This window comes from Schistocerca cancellata, chromosome 2 (assembly GCF_023864275.1).
Source record: "Schistocerca cancellata isolate TAMUIC-IGC-003103 chromosome 2, iqSchCanc2.1, whole genome shotgun sequence".
Taxonomy (NCBI): Eukaryota; Metazoa; Arthropoda; class Insecta; order Orthoptera; family Acrididae; genus Schistocerca; species Schistocerca cancellata.
Window position 1 is genome coordinate 188,533,211 of NC_064627.1, and position 25,737 is coordinate 188,558,947.

The window sequence follows — 25,737 nt, forward strand, 5'->3', positions numbered from 1 at the left end:
TTGACAATCTGAAAGACTGGTTGGTTGTTAGAGCTTTATACAGTGTTGGTAAGCTTTAAGAAAGCTGCCAGGACTGCATCGATGACCAGGGTTCACGCTATATTGCACCCAGTCACATATGACCACCAAGAAGCATTTTTTGTAGAATAATCTATAAGGAAGTTTACTGCATGCTAATTTTCCTCTCATCCTTACTTCCTTGCTACTAACCTCTGGTGACATGATGAAAGATGCAACTGGAGTGATGAAATGGCCATGTACAGGGCTATTACAAATGATTGAAGCGATTTCATAAATTCACTGTAGCTCCATTCATTGACATATGGTCACGGCACACTACAGATACGTAGAAAAGCTCATAAAGTTTTATTCGGCTGAAGCCGCACTTCAGGTTTCTGCTGACAGAGCGCTCGAGAGCGCAGTGAGACAAAATGGCGACAGGAACCGAGAAAGCATATGTCGTGCTTGAAATGCACTCACATCAGTCAATCATAACAGTGCAACGACACTTCAGGACGAAGTTCAACAAAGATCTACCAACTGCTAACTCCATTCGGCGATGGTATGCGTAGTTTAAAGCTTCTGGATGCCTCTGTAAGGGGAAATCAACAGGTTGGCCTGTAGTGAGCGAAGAAACGGTTGAACGGGTGCGGGCAAGTTTCACGCGTAGCCCGCGGAAGTCGACAAATAAAGCAAGCAGGGAGCTAAACGTACCACAGCCGACGGTTTGGAAAATCTTACGGAAAAGGCTAAAGCAGAAGCCTTACCGTTTACAATTGCTACAAGCCCTGACACCCGATGACAAAGTCAAACACTTTGAATTTTCTGCGCGGTTGCAACAGCTCATGGAAGAGGATGCGTTCAGTGCGAAACTTGTTTTCAGTGATGAAGCAACATTTTTTCTTAATGGTGAAGGGAACAAACACAATGTGTGAATCTGGGCGGTAGAGAATCCTCATGCATTCGTGCAGCAAATTCGCAATTCACCAAAAGTTAACGTGTTTTGTGCAATCTCACGGTTTAAAGTTTACGGCCCCTTTTTCTTCGGCGAAAAAAAACATTACAGGACATGTGTATCTGGACATGCTGGAAAATTGGCTCATGCCACAACTGGAGACCGATAGCACCGACTTCATCTTTCAACAGGATGGTGCTCCACCGCACTTCCATCATGATGTTCGGCATTTCTTAAACAGGAGATTGGAAAACCGATGGATTGGTCGTGGTGGAGATCATGATCAGCAATTCATATCATGGCCTCCACGCTCTCCTGACTTAATTCTTTCTGTGGGGTTATGTGAAAGATTCAGTGTTTAAACCCCCTCTACCAAGAAACGTGCCAGAACTGCGAGTTCGCATCAACGATGCTTTCGAACTCATTGATGGGGACATGCTCCGCCGAGTGTGGGAGGAACTTGATTATCGGCTTGATGTCTGCCGAATCACTAAAGGGGCACATATCGAACATTTGTGAATGCCTAAAAAAACTTTTTGAGTTTTTGTATGTGTGTGCAAAGCATTGTGAAAATATCTCAAATAATAAAGTTATTGTAGAGCTGTGAAATCGCTTCAATCATTTATAATAACCCTGTACTTCCTAGGTCCCCTATCTTTTTAAAAGAATATTGAACAGTTTAGAATATATACAGTACATCACCCAACCCATTGCTGTTCTCTTTCTGCAAAGTCCTGGAGATCTGTTCTTCAAGGGAAGCAGTTGTCGCACTCACAGTTATAGTATTTCCCACTGCTCTCTTCAGGAAGTTCTCCCCATCCTCCTTAGTGCAGTCTGTCTTCCATGAGGGGTGTTCAGTAAATACTTGTGTTTGAAGACAGATGTCATTGCCAATGTACCGTATTTACTCGAATCTAAGCCACACTTTTTTCCGGTTTTTGTAATCCAAAAAACCACCTGCGGCTTAGAATCGAGTACAAAGCAAGCGGAAGTTCTAAAAAAATGTTGGTAGGTGCCGCCACAACTAACTTCTGCCTTCGAATATATGTAGCGCTACACAGGCATGCTTTGTAGGCACAAAGATAAATACTGGCGCCAAAACCTCTGCGTCAGTAAATAAATTAAAAAAAAAAAAAAGGTGGAAGACGAGCTTTTTTTTCTCCGCCCTGTTTCGACCACTGCATTTTCATACATTATCCAACGAAGTAAATACAAATTCCGTATTGTTCATCTTCGAATGTAGCAGAATTTTAATGTACTACGAAAATCCGACAGGCAAGACTGTTTGGGATGTTTGTCAATATGGCCAACTCTACGTTCTGAATTTTTTCCTAGCTGTGAGAAGAGATGGTTGCTAATAGGAACCTGACGAAATGTGAATCACATGCAGTATTCTCTTCACCATAAGAAAGAATGCGGATATAAACATTTTGCCATGTATTCTTTCGTGTTTGCTGCTATCTCATTTAAATCCTGTCTGCCTAATAAACTACGAAACTAGAGTGAGACAACAGCAAACGTGGAAGAATATAAATATCGTGTCATGTTTATATTCGTATTATTCTTATGCCTAATAGTGATACAGCCAGCAATGAAGCACGGCAACTGACTAGATTTTAAAACCTAAGATGACTCTAATTTCTGTGCAGAATTTGATGTTCTAAAGAAGCGGCCGCAAAGATTTTCAAACGGAGAATAATTTTCGCCTAACTCTCGTTCAGAACATGTTCTATCGTACGCAGTCTATTATTTGGTTCTTGTTAATCATTATCAAAGAAAGCAGCAGTGTAAGTAACAACAAATAGCAGTCTCTTGCCATTGTTTCGCTAACGAGACGATTCCTCTCTCTCTTTTTTTTTTTTTTTTTTTTTTTAATATTAAGCGGCGGTAGCGCGCGAGCGGCGACAGTTCGTAAACACGCACTATCAGAATGCGACAAACAATGCATGACACAGTACAGTAATGCAATTTCAGCTTAGAGTGACGTAAACACCTATAACAAAGAAAATGGCACTTATCAGATAAAAGCAAAATATGCAATTGATTCAAACCAGACGAAGCATGTGAGAAAGGAAGGGTACCCGTATAAATACGGACGGAGCGCCTGACGCATAGCAATAGCTACCTGGTAAAGCTTAACTGCTAAGCTTACGACTCTAACCAAACTACTGTAGCTGCATCGTCATTCATTCGACCTAAATTGTGTCTCGTATTACAATGGACCAACTTTGTTTCGATTTGGAGTTGCAGCCTAAAACTGTTCTCCCCCCTTAAATTTCGAGTCTCAAATTTCACGTGCGGCTTAGATTCGGGAAATTTTTTTTCCCTTTATTTCGAGTCTCATTTTTCATGTGCGGCTTAGATTCGAGTGCGGCTTAGATTCGAGTAAATACGGTAAGTTGGTGTGAACATCTTGCTCTGCCATTGCTTAAATGACACCACTTCATAGATAAGTTTGAATTTAAAAGCTTTGTCAGTAACTTGTAATTTGTGGTTTTTGCTGAAATGGAAAATGTATAGTATTGTTCACTTATTTGCTTTTTGCTTTTAAATGGGAAAACATGGGGAGGGGGGTGCGGAATTGGATGCTGTTTATGGTGATCCTGTGCAATTAGTGACAACAGTTAGATATTGCTTCAATGAATTTCACCATGTTTTTGATGAAGATCACCCAGGACAGCCCACAGATGTGATTACTGAAAAAGTAATTGATCATGACATGATTCATGCTGATTGTCAAAAGCAATTACACAAAGTGCATTGATGGGAACGACAAGTGATATTTTGTGTAATGAGTTGATGATAAAATTTTGTTGGCTCAGTGACATAAGAATGAGGTGGCAGTGATTAGGAACTTCACCAGGAACAAGAAGCAAATATTAGAAAAGGGGTAAGACAAGGATGTGCTCCCTCCCCTCTTATATTCAATGCTTACATCCAGGAAGCTATAGACCAAGTTCGAGAAACTACTCAGGTGGGTATCAAAATTATTGGGCAGAAGATGCTACGTTATGCAGATGATATTGCTATGGTCATGGAGACAAAAGAAGATCTAGAGGAAGGCCTCAGAACAATGGAAAAAATTCTATGCTATCAGTATGGAATGAGAATAAACAAGAAAAAGACTAAAGTGATGGTATGCAGGGCAGTAGCAGAATATGAACCTCTGAGATTGAGTATTGGAAGACAGAAGCCGGAAGTGATAGACGAATTTACTTACCTGGGAAGTAGAATCACAAGGGATGGTAGAAGCCGGAAAGAAGTTGTGAGCAGAATGCAAAAGGCCAAAATTGCATTTAATTGGAGGAGGAACTTACTCACCAGCAAAAACATCAGTCTGAAAATAAGGAAACATGTCATGAAAGGTTTCGTTTGGAGTGTGGCCCTATACACATGTGAAACTTGGACAATTGGAAGAGAAGAGAGAAGACGTCTCGAGGCCCTGGAGATGTGGTGCAATAGAAGGATGATGATGATCAGTTGGAGAAACAACGTAACAAATGAAGAGATGCTTAGAAGAGTACAGGAAACCAGATCTCTGTGGAGGCACATCCAAACAAGAAGAGACAAACTTGTAGGGCACTCCTACGACACATTGGAACAATAGCAGAAGGAGCTATTGAGGGAAGGAATTAGCGGGGGCGACCAAGGATATCATACATGCAACAGATCATGAATGAGATTGGATGTAGCACATATGTGGAAATGAAGAGGAAGGCAGACAGAAGAGAGGAATGGCGCTCTGCTGCAAACCAACCTCAGGTTTCAACACTAAAAGAAGAAGGAAGAAGTGACTGCCACAATGGGTGGTCATGGTAGATAACAAGTGTGGCTTTCAAATTGGATGCTGTGTGTGAAGCAATGTAAATGAGCTCCACAGGATATTTTGCTTCGAGTTTACCACTGTCCCTCAGACTTGGATTCCAGAAGGCAAAGACAATCCCATTGGTTGGAAAAGTCATGACTGTGATTTTCTGGATGTGAAGTGAGTCTATAAGAATGAATTCTTAGAAAAGAAGAAAACAATCACTGGACAGTACCACAGTGAAACATTGGACTGTTTCAATGTTAAATAGAGGGAAACATGACCCCATTTGGCAAAGAAGAAAGTGCTGTTTCACAACAACACATCAGGAAATTCTTGCCACAGAACTGCTTGGGCTGCTGCAACACACCTTGTAGTTGAATCGTTTGGTGCCCTGTGATTTCTTCTAATTCCCCAGAAGAAAGGGCTTGTGGGCAAGATATTCTGTGCAGATGAGGTGGTCATTATTGAGATAGAGGCATATGTTAGAGAGTTTCACAGTACCCATTTTTTTTAAAGAAGTTTAATCTTTTTGGGACATTGCATATACCCCTAAAATGGAACTATGTTCAAAAATTAATAATTTGTTTAAAAAAATGGTATCTTGACTCCTGAAACAGGTACTTATTCAACCAGTGTCATATGATAATCTCAGTATTTGATTGTAGGACTGTTTTAGAGCTATATATGGCCAAAAAGATTCTAAAATTGTTCTCCAGACATTATGTCTGTATATGTATTTGCTGTTATAATCCATCAATTTGTCTCCAACTCATAGTGGCTTGATGAGCGATGTCCCTGTATGCACTCCTGGACACTGTTTTGGTCCTCAGTTCTTCCAGGGCCATTTCAATGCTTTCTTTGGTGTCCTCTATCCCCTTGCTCCTTGGTTTTCCTCTACATCTTTGATCTGTTCTTCCACGCATTACAGTTTGTACTGGTAATTCTTCTGCTGTTGTGACATGCCCAAAGTACCTTAATTTCATCTGCAGAGTTTTGGTCTCCAAAGATAGTTCAGGTTTTATTTTTTCTAGGATTAGTTTATTTTTTTGGTCCGTGAATTCCTCGGGATCCTCCTCCAAACCCACATTTCAAAGAATCAATTTTCTTGTGATACACTTTTTTTTATTGTCAGTGACTCACATCCTTACATAACTGTGGGAAACATCAAAGTTTCAGCCACTTTATCTTGGGCAGTAGTGACAGTTTCCTTTCCTTTAGCAACTTGTGTAATTGTTGTGACTTTTCCAAGTTTTGCACTTCTTAATTTCTTAGTGTGGAGCTGCTTGTTGTTATTATAGGTTCTAAAGTATATACTGGTATTGATCGAATTCCTCCATAATTTCTCTACACCCCATTAGTCTCCATTCCTGTAGTCAAAATTGTTTTCTTCAAATTTAGCCTTAGGCCAACATTTTCACTATTATTTTACACTCCTGGAAATGGAAAAAAGAACACATTGACACCGGTGTGTCAGACCCACCATACTTGCTCCGGACACTGCGAGAGGGCTGTACAAGCAATGATCACACGCACGGCACAGCGGACACACCAGGAACCGCGGTGTTGGCCGTCGAATGGCGCTATCTGCGCAGCATTTGTGCACCGCCGCCGTCAGTGTCAGCCAGTTTGCCGTGGCATACGGAGCTCCATCGCAGTCTTTAACACTGGTAGCATGCCGCGACAGCGTGGACGTGAACCGTATGTGCAGTTGACGGACTTTGAGCGAGGGCGTATAGTGGGCATGCGGGAGGCCGGGTGGACGTACCGCCGAATTGCTCAACACGTGGGGCGTGAGGTCTCCACAGTACATCGATGTTGTCGCCAGTGGTCGGCGGAAGGTGCACGTGCCCGTCGACCTGGGACCGGACCGCAGTGACGCACGGATGCACGCCAAGACCGTAGGATCCTACGCAGTGCCGTAGGGGACCGCACCGCCACTTCCCAGCAAATTAGGGACACTGTTGCTCCTGGGGTATCGGCGAGGACCATTCGCAACCGTCTCCATGAAGCTGGGCTACGGTCCCGCACACCGTTAGGCCGTCTTCCGCTCACGCCCCAACTTCGTGCAGCCCGCCTCCAGTGGTGTCGCGACAGGCGTGAATGGAGGGACGAATGGAGACGTGTCGTCTTCAGCGATGAGAGTCGCTTCTGCCTTGGTGCCAATGATGGTCGTATGCGTGTTTGGCGCCGTGCAGGTGAGCGCCACAATCAGGACTGCATACGACCGAGGCACACAGGGCCAACACCCGGCATCATGGTGTGGGGAGCGATCTCCTACACTGGCCGTACACCACTGGTGATCGTCGAGGGGACACTGAATAGTGCACGGTACATCCAAATCGTCATCGAACCCATCGTTCTACCATTCCTAGACCGGCAAGGGAACTTGCTGTTCCAACAGGACAATGCACGTCCGCATGTATCCCGTGCCACCCAACGTGCTCTAGAAGGTGTAAGTCAACTACCCTGGCCAGCAAGATCTCCGGATCTGTCCCCCATTGAGCATGTTTGGGACTGGATGAAGCGTCGTCTCACGCGGTCTGCACGTCCAGCACGAACGCTGGTCCAACTGAGGCGCCAGGTGGAAATGGCATGGCAAGCCGTTCCACAGGACTACATCCAGCATCTCTACGATCGTCTCTATGGGAGAATAGCAGCCTGCATTGCTGCGAAAGGTGGATATACACTGTACTAGTGCCGACATTGTGCATGCTCTGTTGCCTGTGTCTATGTGCCTGTGGTTCTGTCAGTGTGATCATGTGATGTATCTGACCCCAGGAATGTGTCAATAAAGTTTCCCCTTCCTGGGACAATGAATTCACGGTGTTCTTATTTCAATTTCCAGGAGTGTATATTCTTTCCAGTATACTTTCAATGTCCACTGCACTGTGTGGTGTAAGGGTTGTCTAAGCTGTATATCTTAAGTCGTTACTCAAATACCCCTCAGTTTTAATTCCAGTTTCCATTTGTGTTAGACCTTCAGTTCTCTCAAATTGAAAAGAAATGGAGATAGTATACATCCTAACTGACTCCTTTCCTTATCCCAAAATTTTTTGTATATTCTTCATGCAATTATGATCATATGCATGTACAACCTACATAATAGTTACTTCATTCACGTGGGACCATTGTTTTAGGGTGTTCATATTTTTATTTATGCAGATCTGTATGTTGTTAACAGTAATGTATATCTTAGATTTATACCAGTTGACAATTGATTTTATGTTTGACAGGAAGAAGCAGCTGAATTGGAAGAAATACTTGCAAAACGGCAGAAGCGAGGGAAGCAAGCAGATGAGAAGCCCCTTGAGGAGAAAACTGTGTTGCATAGTGAGTATCCAATACCCTTCCAGACACTTTTTCTGTGTAATTTTTATATTATAAAAAAAGATAATAGCATTTGAAAAATGTCTGTGGCATGCGATAAATGTATGTCACAATAATGTGATGTCTCTCATTTCAGTTAAGGATCCAGTTGACTATCAGGGCAGGTCATTCCTCCATGCTCCGCAGGATGTTGGTGTTAATCTTAAATCAGATTCACCTCCTGATCGCTGCTTCTTACCAAAGACTCACATTCACACATGGCAAGGACATACCAAAGGAATTTCTGCAATACGTTGGTTTCCAAAAACAGCTCATCTTTTACTTTCATGCAGCATGGATTGTAGGGTCAAAGTAAGTTTATTTCAAGTAAATAGGTGTAAGTTCTAAACATAATGGGATTTTTGTGAAACAGGTTGTCCAGTGAACCTTGAAATCTGGAAAATTTGGAAAAAGGCAAGAATTTTCAAAATTGGGAAAAAACAAGAAAAAACCTTAAATTTTATTTAAAAACCTTGATTTTTTTCTGTACCATACTCATATTGATATGTTATCAGTGATATTTCAAATAGCTTTCAAATATTCAAAGGGGAATCTACATGGTACACACATAATACCCATTGGTGAGTCAATGTATTCACAACTGTTTTGTACTTGTCAAGGTGTCGCATGAGGTGGGGATCCACGGAAGGTGATTGATACTACCGCTGAGAGGTAGGGAGAGATGGGACAATTCATTGCTTTGAAGTTTAGATCAGCTACTGTGGTAAAAATACTGAGATAAAGCAGTCAAACACTATTCCTGAGTCACCAAGTTTCTGATGCTGTCAATAACAAAGTTATAGCTGCAGAACTGACATTCCTCAGTTGAATAGCACACTTGTTGGAACCATTTTTACTCGATTTTCAGACTGATGTCCCGATGGCTTCATTTCTGTATGATGTACTATATTATCTCGTGAACATTTTGATGCAGCGAGTTGTGGAACTGGACATCTTAAAAAGCAAATACTCAACTTTAATGAAAATCAGCTTAAAGGCTGTAAAGAATCTTATTAAAGCCAGACAATTCACTCTGCATTCGGCTACAAGATGTGCACTGAAAAAAATTTAGAATGCACCTGAGAAGGAAATATTGTTGCTAAAGGGAAATATGCAAACATATTATTGGGATAGTAGAGAAATTGTGAGAAAGATCACTGCTCAAATAGAATTTAACGCTTATGGTTTCCTGCTTGAATCCATAAATCACATTAAACCAGGAAGCAGCTCGTCTTGAAATTTTGGTATCAAACGGAAGAATGTCAGGTTTAAAGGCAGACCTTGTCGAACTTGAATTTGTGGAGATCTACAGGGGAAAAGAACTGAAAACGAGATGAAATGTTACAAGGGAAGTGAAAATTGTTTTGGTAAATTCTGGATTAATATAATCAAATTATCTTCAAAACCATGCCCAAATTTCCAAAATGTTGTGCAAATTATTTTAATAATCTCATGGAAATGATACTGTTGATTGAGGCTTTCCTGTAAACCTCAAAATTGTTGTTGGGGAGGGGGAAAAAGCCTTATTCCTCAAAGATACATATATGACACAGTCCAGGATGCAAATGGAGTTGACAATTTCAACATTGACAAAATTCTTATACACTGTTTTCACAGTACACATTCTTTGTACAAAGATGATGTGAAACATAAGGTGGAGGAAGTTGAAAAAGAAAAGGAGGAACCATTGATTATTGAACAAATGAAAACAGGCTGAAATCAAAGAATTGGAAACAAAAGGAGCATATAAGTTAATTGAAGCCTCAAAGATTTCAGCAGAGACAGAAAATTTAAAGAAATGATTTATTCATTTTTATCATGACAAATTTGTTTGGTTTGTTTCCTTTAATCAGCAAGTTACAGTGTATATACGAGGGCCGTTCAGAAAGTAACCTCCGGTTGATTTAAAAAAATACACGAAGTTAAATAAAAATATTTTAATATATACATCTTACAACTACATCTTTGCACTATTTTTCTACATAGTCTCCATAGCGATTGAGGCACTTATCGTATCTCTTCACAAGCTTTGAAATTCCTTCTGCATAAAAATCACCCGCTTGTGCCTGGAGCCAGCCTGTGACCGCATCTTTGAGCTCTTCGTCGTCATCAAACCGCTGTGACCCGAGCCATTTCTTCAAATGCATGAAGAGGTGACAATCACTTAACGCCAGGTCTGGGCTGTAAGGTGGATGGTTGATAACGTCCCACTTGAAGGACTCAAGAAGGGCCGTTGTTCTGCGAGCAGAGTGAGGACGGGCGTTATCGTGCAAAAAAACGATACCGGAAGTCAGCATACCACGGCGTTTGTTCTGTATAGCCCGTCGTAACTTTTTTATTGTTTCACAGTACACGTCTTGATTAATGGTCGTACCACGTTCCATGAATTCAACCAACAACACCCCTTTGGCATCCCAAAACACCGTTGCCATCAGTTTTCTGGCAGAAAAATCTTGCGAGGCTTTTCTTGGTTTGGTAGGCGAATTTGAATGTGCCCACATCTTTGATTGTTCTTTTGTCTCAGGGTTCACGTACTTAATCCAGGTTTCGTCACCGGTCACGATTCTGTTTAACAATGGTTCTCCTTCGTCCTCATAACGTGACAGAAAGTCTAATGCAGAGGCCATTCTTTGAGTTTTGTGGTGGTCGGTAAGAATTTTGGCCACCCATCGTGCACAGAACTTACGGTAACCCAATCTTGCTGTCACTATCTCGTACAAGAGAGTCTTAGAAATCTGTGGAAAACCAGTAGACATCTCCGACATTGAGAAACGTCGATTTTCACAAACTGTTGCATCAACTGTCTGAACGAGTTCGTCAGTCACCAATGATGGTCTACCACTCCTCTCTTCATCATGAACGTTTTCTTGTCCACTTTTAAATAAACGTACCCATTCACGGACAACTCCTTCACTCATAACTCTTGGTCCGTACACGGCACAAAGCTCATGATGAATAGCTGCTGCAGAATATCCTTTGGCTGTAAAAAACCTTATGACAGCACGCACTTCACATTTGGCGGGGTTTTCTATTGCAGCACACATTTCAAACTGCCACAAAAACTAAACTAGCGCAGGTACGACGTTCACTCAACCACGGCTTGATGCCGACTGACCTGTTGAGTGCGTGAACGCACAGATGGCGTCGCTACTCCCCCCACAACCCGCACTGTGACCGATAGGAGGTTACTTTCTGAACCGCCCTCGTATATTTATAAAAACAGAATTTGTAATTTTTTATTGTGTGTAAATCAGAATACAGTATTTAATATTTTAAAAATATTTTAATTTGTATCTGTTACGTATGCTGCTTAAGAAATAACATGTAATTAGTTATGCACTTTCTAATAATTGTCAATGTAAAGTATTGAAAAAAGGATGTTTTAGTCTCAAATTTGGTAAAAAAGCAACTTGGAAAAAATTTGCCTTGAAAAACCTGAAAAAAAAACCTTGAATCTGGAAATGGTCAATGGCTGGACACCCTGTGAAAGTAGTAACAGCACTTCTTTTATTTTCTGTTGTATGGTTGTTACTGGTGTTTTGATTGTTTGTATTGAAGATTTCATTTGCAACTACTGCAGAAGAGGAAGATATTTCTTTCATGGTATTCTTCTTTGTTTTTATTTCTTCCTCTCTTTTTGAAGTGTGTTTGTTTTTAAATTTTGCAACGCCATTCTCAATCTTTTTGCATCTGGTAATCTACAGGGATCCAATAAATGCTAGAAACTCTTGTAATGTAAGTTCTGTACACAGCTGTCATTTTTCTTTTTTTTTTCAGAATAAAATTAGTCATAAGCTGCATTATTGAAATATTTTATTGCACTTGACTGATTGTGACAGATTAATCTGTCATCTTTGTGGGAGTCGTCATAATTTAGTTTGTATTGAGATATCTCTTTTGCTGTCACATTAGGCACCATCATGAGTGGAATCTTAATATAACTAATATTACACTGTATTTAATTGGATAGATAAAAAATCTACTCACCAAGTGGCGGCAGAACACACACATAAAAGACTGTTGTGATTGACAAGCTTTCGGAGCCAGTGGCTTCTCCTTCAGGCGGAAGGGTTGAAGGGGATGGAAGAAGGGTGAAGGAAAAGGACTGGAGAGGTCTAAGAAAAGGGGTAGATGTTGGGAAAGTCAGCCAGAACTGCAAGTCAGGTGAGACTTACTGTCCGGGATGAGAAGGAAAGACTGATTGTTGGGGACTGCATTGGACGAGACTTGAAAACCTGAGAGCTTAAAGGAGGAAGAAAGGGTAATATGCAAGACAGAGATTACTACTAAAACATGGTGCATGAGTTAATAAGAGTGAGAAGCTAAGTGCTAGCATTGAAGTCGCATATTTTCTACAAGGAGTAGATTAAAGTAGTGCAGGATTTACAAGCAGTCCAGCTTTTAGCTGTGTCATTAACCCAAAGCACCAAGTTGGCGCTGAGGTAACTCAGTCGGTCTCCTGTAAGAATATTTATATTACAAAGAATGATATTCATAGATTTGTAGCCTGGGTCATTTTTAGAAACTGAACATATCAAACAAAAAGAAGATAAGATGATTTTAGTGTGCAGTCCAAATAAATTCATTTGTTTGTAGAATATCTGCATAAACCAATGGTTTCACAATTGGTTATTTGTTACTCATTTTAACAATAGTTTTGATCCTGAAACTCTTATAATGTGAAACTAAAGAATCCTTGCATTGTTATGCATTCATAGATAAAACACAGTACATTCAATCTGCATTGCAAAAGACTTCACCACTCTTCTGAAATTAGCACAAGCGAGAGAGAGAGAGAGAGAGAGAGAGAGAGAGAGAGAGAGAGAGAGAGAGAGAGACAGACAATATATGAAACAGAATTCTTGAAATGTGTCAATGTTTATTTTGACAAGAAAGGGATTTGGAAATCACGTGTTGTATATATTCTCTACAACTTTTGTAGTACAGGTAATAACAAATTATGAAGATAAAAATGTTATTTTTTTCTATTTTCACTCGCTGTTGGCCTACAGCATCTGGACAGCACTTCACTGAGGAACAAAGTATTCACTGTGGAGAAGTGTGTAATAAGGATAATGTGTGGTGTTCATTTTAAAACATCTTTTAGGCAGCTCTTTAAATAGTTTGTTATATTGGTTGCAACTCTGCAATACATTTACTTATGAAAATTGTTATCAATGACCTGTCACAGCTTGAACTGACAGTAATGTTCATAAAGATAATAGCAGAAGCAGAAATGAATTATACTGTGATTGTAACTAATAACTTATACTATAAATAATTAAACATTTACATGTACACAATAACTAACCATACTTTTTATTTACTTTCCAGTTGTGGGAAGTTTATCATGAGAGACGATGTGTTCGAACATATTATGGTCATCGACAGGCTGTGAGAGATGTTAGCTTCAATAATGATGGAACACAGTTTCTTTCGGCAGGTAAGAAAAATTGTTCAAATGAAACATTTATTTGTTAGTGTCAAGAGTTGAAAATAGGTAACATAGAAAACTATACCTTCATAATTTAAAAAAAATTAGTCATCTTATAATAATTTCTTGTCTTGTGCACTAAGCAGAGTAGTCTAATGTTGCTTGCCTCTCAACGCTGTCAGAAATATGCCCTGCTGACTCCAGAGACACATCCTCATTCTTTATACAATGAGAGACTATATCGTTATTCACAGCAACATCTCCTTGAGGAGAAAATGTGCAAACAAATCCATAGCATGACTGTGGAAAGCTTCTTTTGCAGTGTTCATGAAGTAAAATAAGTACCCATTTCTGTCCTTATCCATCCCATCACACACAACAATCTCATATCAGACAGTATCCAGTTGAGATTTTTACTAGTGCCTAGATGTCAGCTGGACGCTCTGACTCACTTAGAAGGTGGTCAGTCCTATGTAAAACACTGTGCATTGAACAGATTTAAGTCTTTAAATGACATACTTGATTTCACATGTTGGTCTGGCTTTTACATTGTTGGATTTACCAATTGTGGGGTTGGAGTAAGTGGTAGTGGGTGGGTGGATGGGACAGCTTGTATAGTGTGATTGATTGCAGGTGTATGTGCCTTGAGGTAAGGATGATGGTCTAGGGACTGGGAATGTCATATTATTTGAGAAGGATGTTACGAGAGTTACGAGGGCAAAGGATGGCTTCAGTGGGTAGTGTGGGAAGTAAAAGTGATAAATAATTTCATTTGAGGGCTTAAGAAAGTCTTGCCTGTTGCTAGAGTATTATGACGGACTACCCACAAGGCCTGCCCTGTTGCCTCTCTTGCCCTGTAATCCTTTGTAACTTTACTGTCTAATCCCTGATTAGTCTTGTCTTTTCAAATCCTTTCTTCTCTGTTGCCAGATGGAGAATCTCTGGTTCCAAGAGCTACTGTTTGTGTGTCTTATTCTTTGTGCTTTTTTGTACCACTTCTTTGTGGTTGTATAAATATGATTGCAGTGTTAAAGCACAGTGTTATAGATGGCTTCAGCATTACAGAGAAAACAGCTAGAATCAGTCAACTCATACAGGTATATGGTTTTTGACAATTTGTAGAGACATGAAATGGAATGATCACATAGATTCAGTCATAATTAAAGCCAGCAGTGGACTTCTGTTGATTGGTAGGATATTGGAAAAATTCAGACTGTCTACAAAAGCTATTGCTTATAAAACAATCATGCTACCCATTCTAAAATATTGTTCAAGTGTGTAGAATCTAAACCAGGACTAACAGAGAATATTGAATGTATAAAAAGACTGGCAGCACAAATGGTCACGGGTTTGCTTGACCTGTGAGGGGATGTTGTGGAAATGCTGAAGAATCTGAACTTGTAGATGCTCAAAGGTCTCTAAGTTTCAAGAACTTGTCTTACGGGAGGAATCTTAGGGATATGCTACAGTTCCCTGCATACTGCTCCTGTAGGGTCTGACTAGACTAATTACAGCACGCATAAAGCAATATGACTACGTGCTCTTCCCACACTCCATACACAAATGCAGTGGGAAGAAACTCCAATATGTAATTCATTGGGAAGTACCCTCTGTCGTGCATTTCACAATGGTGTCGTGCACTTCACAATGGCTTACAGAACATGGCTGTAAGTGTAGAAATGACTGTTCTTTGCATGTTGGCAAAATTTTTTTTCTTGTGCTCATTATCATATTTATCACTTCATGACTGTAATCTGTGTGGTATGTTTGTTGTGATACTATACCTATGACAGTGAAACATTGCACTTGACAGTTCGCATTACATCAAGTTAGATTGGCTGTTCTGCAATTGTGATGTTGTAACAGCAGCCTCTATACACATAGCAGACAATACGGTTTTCTGTTCCATCTTGTAAATGTAAGCTATTGAGCAGTAACAGAACATATAATGATTTGTTTTTGACTTGCTACCACAATGACAGCAAATAAACAACTGCAAACAATGTATACGGCCCTCTGTAAAGTTTTACCATATATATATAATCATAATGAAGCAAACACTTTTGATAATGATGCAAAGAAATACAGAAAATAAGTATTTGATAATGACTGATGTCTTGAAAACAATGTGGTACATAGTTTACAAAATAAATAATAACAGAGACTACAAATTCTCACTCTATGTCTTATAATAATAAATAACAGATATTCACTGCTCTTCACTCACCATTTTACAGCGACAGTGGCACAATTCCATGCAGCTCCCCATCGTCACCATAGTCGGAATCAGTGCCAAAACCATTTTCATGGTCATCACCACAAACGCAAATCAAATGAATTTCCTTGCTCACAGTTTTGTGCAAGAATATGCTTTGAGCCGTAGCAATATGCACCTTTTCTAACAGGACTTTGCGTTCGTCTAGCACTTTGCAACAGAAATTCCTTTTCAGCACAATTTATAGTGACATTTTCCAACCTCTGAAAAGTTCACTTTCTTTTAATGACACTAGTAATGTTGCTACCATAGGATGCTATTTCTTGCTGTAGTAACCATAAATATGCCTGCGAGTGCATTAATCTTGAATGAATCTAAGTCGATGACAAGGTAAGGCTGCTTTTACTTCTTTCCATGAGTCGCTAAAAATGTATTATCTGGCACAGATGATGTGGAATCATTACGGTTCACAGGAACTGATGGCTGTCTATGAATACTTGCGTATTCTTTCTCCTGCTCATAAATCTTATGAGTGCTCTGTAGTAACTTCAGTGTCTCGCTGCCTAGTGGCACGCCTTGACACACAAAGGATTGTCACTAGGCGAATTTTTTCGAGTATCAGAATTTTCTAAACCACAGTGAAGTGAAGAACAGTCCAATTAAAGCACACTGTAGAAACAATACACAATGCACGTTGTTTATGTTCACAAAACAAAGCCGGCAATGTGGGAGCTTTGACATCATGACCAGCGGTGATTACCTCGCTGGGTCTGGTTCACGCCCCATGCCTAGCACCATGTGCTTCTCATTCTTCACTTGTTAACCTGTTACGCTGCCAACTTGAAATGCATATGTCACGTACAAAGTCTTAGTTGCCTCGGTAAAGATATATTTAATTTCTTGTGCTTGTAAGTTAGGAACTAATTCTTATGTTGAGGGTTTACGTTACAATATTCTTGTTTGTTTATTGAGGGAATTTGGGGGCTGTACATAACTTTTTATGTTCAAATGATAGCATTAATCAAGCAGTCTTTATTATGTCATTTTTATTGTTGAACTGAGAAGGTTAGGTGTTTGAAAAATTGCATACACTAAATTGCACTGTTTTATCTTCCAGCATATGATCGCTACATTAAACTGTGGGATACGGAATCAGGAAAATGTATATCTCGTTTTACGAGTCGGAAAATTCCATATTGCGCAAAGTTCAACCCAGATGATGATAAACAACATCTCTTCGTTGCTGGCACTTCTGACAAGAAGATCATTTGTGTAAGATACTTTTATTTGAGATAAGTCTCTATTAACTGTTTTAATTATTTTCATATCCTGTTCCTATAATATATGTCAAAAGAAGGACCATAATTGTATCCTGTGTGATCTCAACTTATCTTTCACACTTTGTGTGTTCCAAGATGGCCGCCAAGTAAGTGACGCCAGAAACCATTTCCAGAAAGTTAAGTGATTTAGACAGGAATATAATTTAGTTTAACGCCGACAACAAATTAAATACATGCATTAGTGTATCATTTAGTCTTGCCGTTAAAGGTTTGACTTTTCTTTGCATATTTTTTCAGAAAACACGAAAAGATCGTAACTTCGCGAAGTCGCACTTAGGCTTAAATTTTGTAAACGTGTTTGTTTCTTGTTTCACGGTAATTTAACTAATTTCTTGGTAACAAATAAGTAAACTACCGTAAATAGCGTATAACTTCATTATTTTAATACAGATTTCAGAAAAACAGCGTAACTTTATATCAGAAACTTGCTTATATACATTTGTTTATAGGCCTAATTCTCGTAACGTTTTTGGAGAATCAAAGTTAAAGTATCTCGCTTAACTGTCCTTTTTTTCATTCCATCGAGTGAAATATAAAATAAATAGCGTATACCTTCATTGTTTTAATACAGATCTCAGAAAAACAGTGGAATTTTAAATCAGAAACTTGCTTATATATATTTGTGAATAGGCTTAATTCTTGTAACGTCTTTTTTGATTTTCGGTAATTTAATTGATATATTCTAGCCTCTGAAAGAGGGTAACAGGAAAAATGACCTTGAGGTATTACTCGGTTCTTTCAATTTGACACCCGTTATTGATTTTCCTACTCGGGTGGTAAAGGATAGCAGCTCACTGATAGATAACTTCTTTATAGACCGAGATAAGTTTAACCAGATAAATGCTCAGCCTGTTGAGAATGGTCTTTCTGATCATGGTGCACAGCTAGTTACAATATATGACATAGCTCCATTCAGCAATACTAAACAGTCCTCCAAAGTAGTACATTCAGTCAACGATTTAACAATTGCAAATTTCAGGGAAAGCCTACAGCAGTTAGACTGGGATGAGGTGTACCGTGAACCTGATGCCAATTTAAAATATAATTTATTTCATGACATTTTTGTAAATGCATTTGGAAACTGCTTCCCCAAGAAAATAGTTAAATATTCTCGTACGAAACCTTGTAACAAACCATGGCTTACTAAGGGTATAAAAATATCTTGTAACCGGAAAAGGGAAATGTATCTGACAGCAAGAAAGAGTAGTGACCCAGAAACTATCAAACATTATAAAAACTACTGTGTTATATTAAGAAAAGTTATTAAAAAATCCAGAAGTATGTGTATCATGTCTGAAATCAGCAACTCTGATAATAAAATTAAAACAATTTGGAATATTATTAAAAGAGAAACAGGTCAACCAAGAGCACAGGAAGACAGTATTACCATCAAATTGAATGAAAACTTGACGAACAAAAAGTCAGAAGTTGAAAATATTTTTAATAATCATTTTCTAAATGTTGTGGATATAGTAGGATCCAGGTGTTCATTAGAAGATGCTAGGCTGTTAATGGAAGAGGCCATACCTATGCAATTTGATGCAATTGAAATCTCACCCACTTCTGCCTCTGAAATTAGGAAAATAATAAACTTGCTTAAAAGCAAAAACTCACATGGAATTGATGGCATTTCCAGCAAAATACTAAAAGCTTGTTCTCAACAGATAAGTAAGATTCTCAGCCACCTGTGTAATAGCTCTCTGGAACAGGGCATTTTCCCTGATAGACTGAAATATGCTATTTTTATACCTTTGCATAAAAAGGGGGATAGATCTGATGCCAACAATTACCGTCCAATCTCCCTTCTTTATTTAAAATTTTTGAGAAAGTAATGTATTCAAGAGTAGCTTCACATATCTGTAACAATGAAGTACTAACAAAATGTCAGTTTGGTTTCCAGAAAGGTTTTTCAACAGAAAATGCCATATATGCTTTCACTAATCAAATTTTGAATGATCTGAATAACCGAACACCACCCATTGGGATTTTTTGTGATCTCTCAAAGGCTTTTGATTGTGTAAATCATGAAATTCTGCTAGACAAGCTCAAGTATTGTGGCATGAGTGGGACAGTGCACAAATGGTTTAATTCGTACCTAACTGGAAGAGTGCAGAAAGTTGAAATAAGTAGTTCTCATAATGTGCAAAGATCAGCACATTCCTCAAACTGGGGAACTATCAAGAATGGAGTTCCACAAGGGTCAGTCTGGGGTCCTTTGTTGTTCTTAATATATATTAATGACTTGCCATTCTATATTCATGAAGAGGCAAAGTTAGTTCTCTTTGCTGATGATACAAGTATAGTAATCACACCTGACAAACAAGAATTAACTGATGAAATTGTCAGTACTGTCTTTCAGAAAATTACTAAGTGGTTCCTTGTAAACGGACTCTCACTGAATTTTGATAAGACACAGTACATACAGTTCCGTACAGTGAATGGTATGACGCCATTAATAAATATAGACCTTAATCAGAAGCATATAGCTAAGGTAGAATATTCCAAATTTTTAGGTGTGTCCATTGATGAGAGATTAAATTGGAAGAAACACATTGATGATCTGCTGAAATGTTTGAGTTCACCTACTTATGCAATAATGGTCATTGCAAATTTTGGTGATAAACATCTTAGTAAATTAGCTTACTACGCCTATTTTCACTCGTTGCTTTCATATGGGATCATATTTTGGGGTAATTCATCACTGAGGAATAAAGTATTTATTGCACAAAAGCGTGTAATCAGAATAATAGCTGGAGTCCACCCAAGATCATCCTGCAGACATTTATTTAAGGATCTAGGGATATTCACAGTAGCTTCTCAGTATATATACTCTCTTATGAAATTTGTTATTAACAACCAAACCCAATTCAAAAGTAATAGCAGTGTGCATAACTACAATACTAGGAGAAAGAATGATCTTCACTATTCAAGATTAAATCTAACTTTGGCACAGAAAGGGGTGAATTATACTGGCACTAAAGTCTTTGGTCACTTACCAAATAGTATCAAAAGTCTGACAGATAACCAACAAGTATTTAAGAAGAAATTAAAAGAATTTCTGAATGACAACTCCTTCTACTCCATAGAGGAATTTTTAGATATAAATTAAAAAAAATATATATTTAAAAAATAAAAAAATAAAAAACACAAAAAAATGAAAAAGTTGTTATATTAACTTAAGTATGTTGTTAAATTAACTTAATTATGTCATATATTGGAAAATTTGACTCGTTCCACATAATTACGAAATATCATATTCATGACCCATGGAACTAGTATTAATCTAATCTAATCTAATCTAATCTAATCAGTACATATATCTTCCTGTCACACCATAATATTTATTGGCTTTCACTGAAAAGATTGTAGGGACTTGTCGATTGCAGGGACTTGGCAGAACTACTATTTAGGAAGTTCCAAAGAGAAGCACATCATTGCCTAAATATTATTGATCCATTAAAATTTTTACCTGCTTTGTGATAAACTATGTGATATGATCATTACAAATTCATTGACTATTTTATTCATTTAGTAATGTATGGTTTTCCATTTTATTTCAGTGGGATATTCGTTCAGGTGAAATAGTTCAAGAATATGACAGGCATCTGGGTGCTGTAAATACTATAACATTTGTGGACGAGAATCGACGATTTGTTACGACATCTGATGACAAAAGTTTGAGAGTGTGGGAGTGGTAAGTTGACAGAATTTTTTTTTTATACAATTATTCTAGTGGTCAAAAGTTAACAATATTTATGAAATGAGAGCCTATTTCCTGAACAGGGCATGAGAAGGTTTGCAGTACGAGAGAAAGCTTAATCACAGGTGGTTTAGCATACGACAGTGTCTAAAATATTGCATCAGAAGACCAAGGGTACACACTTAACAAAAAGTGGCAAACCTAGAAAGTCTTTTGCACAACTCCAAAACAGTTAATAGGTGATGAGCATGCCTATAAGAAATATGGTGTGTTCTTTGTGAAATGGTACAAAGCATCATTGGCATTCAATTTCATTGCTGAAAAAGAGTGGCACTGTGGAGGTATGGAAGTAGTGGCAGTTCTTTCTCCTGGTGTTGCGCAGGATTCAGAGCCAAATCCAGAAAAACCATCAGCCAGTATATTTTGTGGCTTTTCTCCCTACCAAGAACAGTAAGTGTAAGTCAGGTGCACCTTGGAAATATAATACCTCATTCCAGTACAATATTCCTCTGACAACTAATGAAGGTGTAAAGTGCCATATACTGTATGTATCCAGCATGCACTACACTAGCACTGCACCACCGCTGAAGTAGTCTCATTGTATGATGTTCCAGAGATTATAATTGCTATGATGTTCATTCCACTTTAATGTATGATGAGAATCGTTTTTTTAAACTGAAAAATACATTCCTCCAGTGATTCATGTTCCAATTTTAATGTTGCTGACTCCACAATAAATGAGCTCATCTGTGCACTGTAGTGAATGGGGTACGGTTCAACCCATCGTCTCTTTGTTGCTAGCACTGCTGATAAGAAGGCCATTTGTTTAAGATACTGTTATTTGAGATAAGTCTCTATTAATTATTTTTACCTTTGCTTGTCCATCATATCCCGTACCTATAATTTTTTCTCTGATGTAAGCAAAAAAAGGACCATAATAGTATACTGTACAATCTTAATTTAGCTTTTACACTTTTCAATACATATATATTCCTATCACACCATTTACTGGCTGGCTTTTGCTTCAAACATTGCAGGAACTTTCAGTACCAGTATTAAATAAACAAAAAGTTCCAAAGAAAAGAGCATCATTGCCTAAATAATGTTGATCAATTTAAATGTTTACCTTCTTTACAATAAATTTTAGAAAATGGTCACAAAAAATTCATTTATGACTTTATTCAATTAGAAAATTATGGTTTTCCATTTTATTTCAGTAGGAGTTACAAGAAACATACAGACAAATTGATCTCTTCTCAAGTTCTTGCCAGCTCAAGAACCGTTACTTAACTATATGAGTATTGTGTCTATAACAAATTCAATCTTTATTCCTGTCCAATCTAGTAGGTCCACTTTTTCAGGATTTGACAAATTTTATTTTATTATTAGCTATGTGCCCTTTCTGACATCACAGTCATTAAGATAACCTAAGGAAGGTGAGTCATGCTAACTATCTGTGAAGCATATGAAATACGTTCTGTGTTCCTAAACATGCGTGAGAAATTCCTAAAAATCCACACCCAGGCTGCTCGGTATACCAGGCCACATTTGCTGTGTGGATTTGATCTGGGTCTGGCTCACCTTCCTGCCTTTCAACCTAGTGTGCTGCATGTTACACTATACAAGCAGGTTTCTACAATGAATTCAATAAGCCAAAGGTTACACTCTGCTTGAAACAAAGTCAGTCACAGTCATTATGGCTTGAACGCACAGATTCTTATTACCTTTCAGTCACACGCCTATTTGAAGAAGGGAGTACATCTTTTCTGCAAATGGAAAGTACAGTTCCAATTTGAGAGGAAACTGTAAAGATCATGTACAGTGATTGCGACTGATCACTTTCTTTTACTTTCCGTTTTCCTCCTTCCTGAGTGTGCTTAAGTTTTGGACACTAGTGTTATTTTCTCATTGCTGACCAGTATGTGTTATTTGTTGTCATGCTTTTAATTTTTTAATGGATATTTGAATGTTATTAGGGTTTAGGAAACACTCTTATTGATGCTCTTAATAAAATCAAGTTATCTTGGCATTTAGTGTTTGTGTAATGCCTCATTATTGTGATGAATGAAACTATACTATGGCAAGCAGAAAACTTTTGTTCTCTGTTACAGATTAATATTGATATCAATGAACTTATTCAAATCAGTTTGATACGTCACACAGTAGCATAAACTAAGTGCCGACTAGTGTAATAGTTTTGTTTGTACAGCTCCTAAGGAATTAGTTTCACATGTGCTTCATTCAAATAGATAAACTGGAATACTCTGTCACCATAAAATTGTTTGTTGTCATTGATTTGTAAGGTGTAGAAATCCAAAGTTGGTGAAGGTCTAGGAGGAATCAGGTCTATCTTTTTCAACATTTAACCCTTTAACTGCTCTGGACGTGTTAACATGCGCGCCTTTGTACCTGTCCCCGTGTGCTCTGAACGTGTTTACGTGTGCTACCAGTCCTTCTACCTGGTACTCTGAACGTGTCTACGCGAGTATCAGGTAGAAGGACTGGTGGCGCGTGTAAACATGTTCAGAGCACACAGGGACAGGTACAAAGGCATGTGCATTAACATGTCCAGAGCAGTTAAAGGGTTAAGAAATGGATGGGTGAATTCAAATGTAGCCACAATCCTTTTGAATGAGGTCCAAGTGAGCCTATATTACAGCTATAGGTCATCACATCAAGGAAGCACACAATATAGTACCAATAATCGGTGGCTAAAGCTGCATGAAACAGCTGATGCGATAGCCACATCAGAAGCTTGCTTGACATACAAAAGATATTTTTCTTGTTGATTGACCAAACAGGGAAACCATAACTGATGAATAGCAAGCAAATATTCTTGACCAAATATATGAAAACTGTTGAAGTAGAGGCCTGGATTGGGAGGGGGCAGGGTGGTGGAGGGAGAAAGAAAGTGTACTTAGCTCTGCCATCTCCTGATTTCAACCTAATTCAACATTTGTTGTTGTAAAATGTGTGAGTCCATTGAATAGATCAAAGCAACCATAGAGGGAGAATTATGTAAACCATATAGAATGACCCTTCAAAGCAGGAATCTACTCGCTAGACAAAATTAACAGGCCTAAGATGCGAATACATAAAGAAAATAACATTTTTATGTAAAAAAAAAAAAAAAAAAAAAATTCACTGTCAGGTCGAGAAATTTTCTTCTTGCTTTAGTACTGCTTCACACTTTTGCTGCAACAGACATGAATCCCTTACTGAGGCAGCTTTTGTTATGACTGTACAGCTTGGTAAATGCTGGTGTCTGTGCTGAGAGATGGGATTCCAGTCGATATGAAACACTTATTGCCTGATTTTCAGAAAACTATTAAGTGAAAACATTTTTCCTCATCTTACAGTCTGATATCTTCACTCTGCAAAGAACCAAATTTCTTTTCATTATCCATCATATTTGCCGCACTACATTAAATTAAGTAAAATATTACATGAAATTTCAAAGAATTTGCAAAGGTGAAAATGCATTGTGTAAACTTTTTGCTTACAGATGATTTTACCCCTTCATTGCAGTAAGTGAAATGCAGATAAGATATAGACATTTTATGTAAAACTGAGAGCAGAAGAATATCTCGTTTCCTTTATGAGTTATTGGGTTTTATATCCAAAGGATGGTCACGTGCAACAAGCAAATGATGGTGCACAATGAGGCAGATGTGTTGTATGATAAATACTCAAAACTTTTTTATTCGCTGAGATATGGAAGTAACTTGTTCACAGCAGTGAGAGATTAGCAACTCGAGATGCATTCAGATGTCCTTAGCACTGTTGGAAAATCCAAACAGAGCATTTATACATCTCCACAACACCAGGGAGATGGCCTAGCAGGATGTATATACATGTCCATAGCAGTGAAAGGGTTAAAGCTTCTCTATATCTAGTATGCTTTGGCAGTTAGTTTTAGAAGGGAGAAATGGGTGTAATTGTGATGAAGAAACGGGTGTAATTGTGACAGTGTCTCAAAGCTCGTATTACTACAGAATAGTGATGTTGCCTGTTTCTGGTGAAAATTTTATTTGTCGTACATTCATTTTCAATACTTTACATAATAGTTTGTCATTATGTGTAATTGATTGTGCACAAGCAAATGAATTTAATCGTAAATTGTGTCTTGGCATTTTTTCTAGGGATATCCCAGTTGACATGAAGTATATTGCTGATCCCACAATGCATTCCATGCCTGCTGTCACACCATCACCCAACCAAAAGTGGTTGGCCTGTCAGAGTATGGACAACAAAATTGTAATATTCTCATCTCTGAACCGTTTCAAGATGAACAGGAAAAAGACATTCAGTGGTCATATGGTTGCTGGTTATGCATGCACTTTGGACTTCTCTCCAGATATGAGGTATGATAGAAGATGTGAAGCTTTTTGTAATGAACAGTGTGCACTGTAAATTATAGTGAGGAAGTTCAGTTTTTGGGGAAACAGAATGGGTATGTAAGTGCTAAATTAAACATTGGAAGAAGATGGAGCTGTGTAATGTAATACTCCAGAATGAGATTTTAACTCTGCAGTGGAGTGTGCGCTGATATGAAACTTCCTGGCAGATTAAAACTGTGTGCCCGACCGAGACTCGAACTAGGGACCTTTGCCTTTCGCGGGCAAGTGCTCTACCATCTGAGCTACCGAAGCACGACTCATGCCCGGTACTCACAGCTTTACTTCTGCCAGTACCTCGTCTCCTACCTTCCAAACTTTACAGAAGCTCTCCTGCGAACCTTGCAGAACTAGCACTCCTGAAAGAAAGGATATTGCAGAGACATGGCTTAGCCACAGCCTGGGGGATGTGTAATACTGTTTATTTTTCTGAAAATGGCTAAATCAGACACAAAACAGTGACTAGTAATGAATTCTATTAAAACTGTAGATTTTCTAGCAAAATGTCATGGCTAGCACTCT

The 25,737-nt window shown here is 38.5% G+C and overlaps 1 protein-coding gene across 2 annotated transcripts in view; it reads left to right on the plus strand.

Moving 5' to 3' along the window:
• LOC126161505 (pre-mRNA-processing factor 17) overlaps positions 1–25,737 on the plus strand; it is a 73,055-nt gene that overhangs the window by 36,724 nt on the left and 10,594 nt on the right. For both annotated transcript variants that reach the window (XM_049917408.1, XM_049917409.1), the window contains 6 exons: positions 7,997–8,093; positions 8,227–8,441; positions 13,464–13,572; positions 16,896–17,050; positions 20,679–20,812; positions 24,961–25,182. In XM_049917408.1, the coding sequence (XP_049773365.1) occupies positions 7,997–8,093; positions 8,227–8,441; positions 13,464–13,572; positions 16,896–17,050; positions 20,679–20,812; positions 24,961–25,182 (932 nt within the window). The remainder of the gene's footprint in view (positions 1–7,996; positions 8,094–8,226; positions 8,442–13,463; positions 13,573–16,895; positions 17,051–20,678; positions 20,813–24,960; positions 25,183–25,737) is intronic.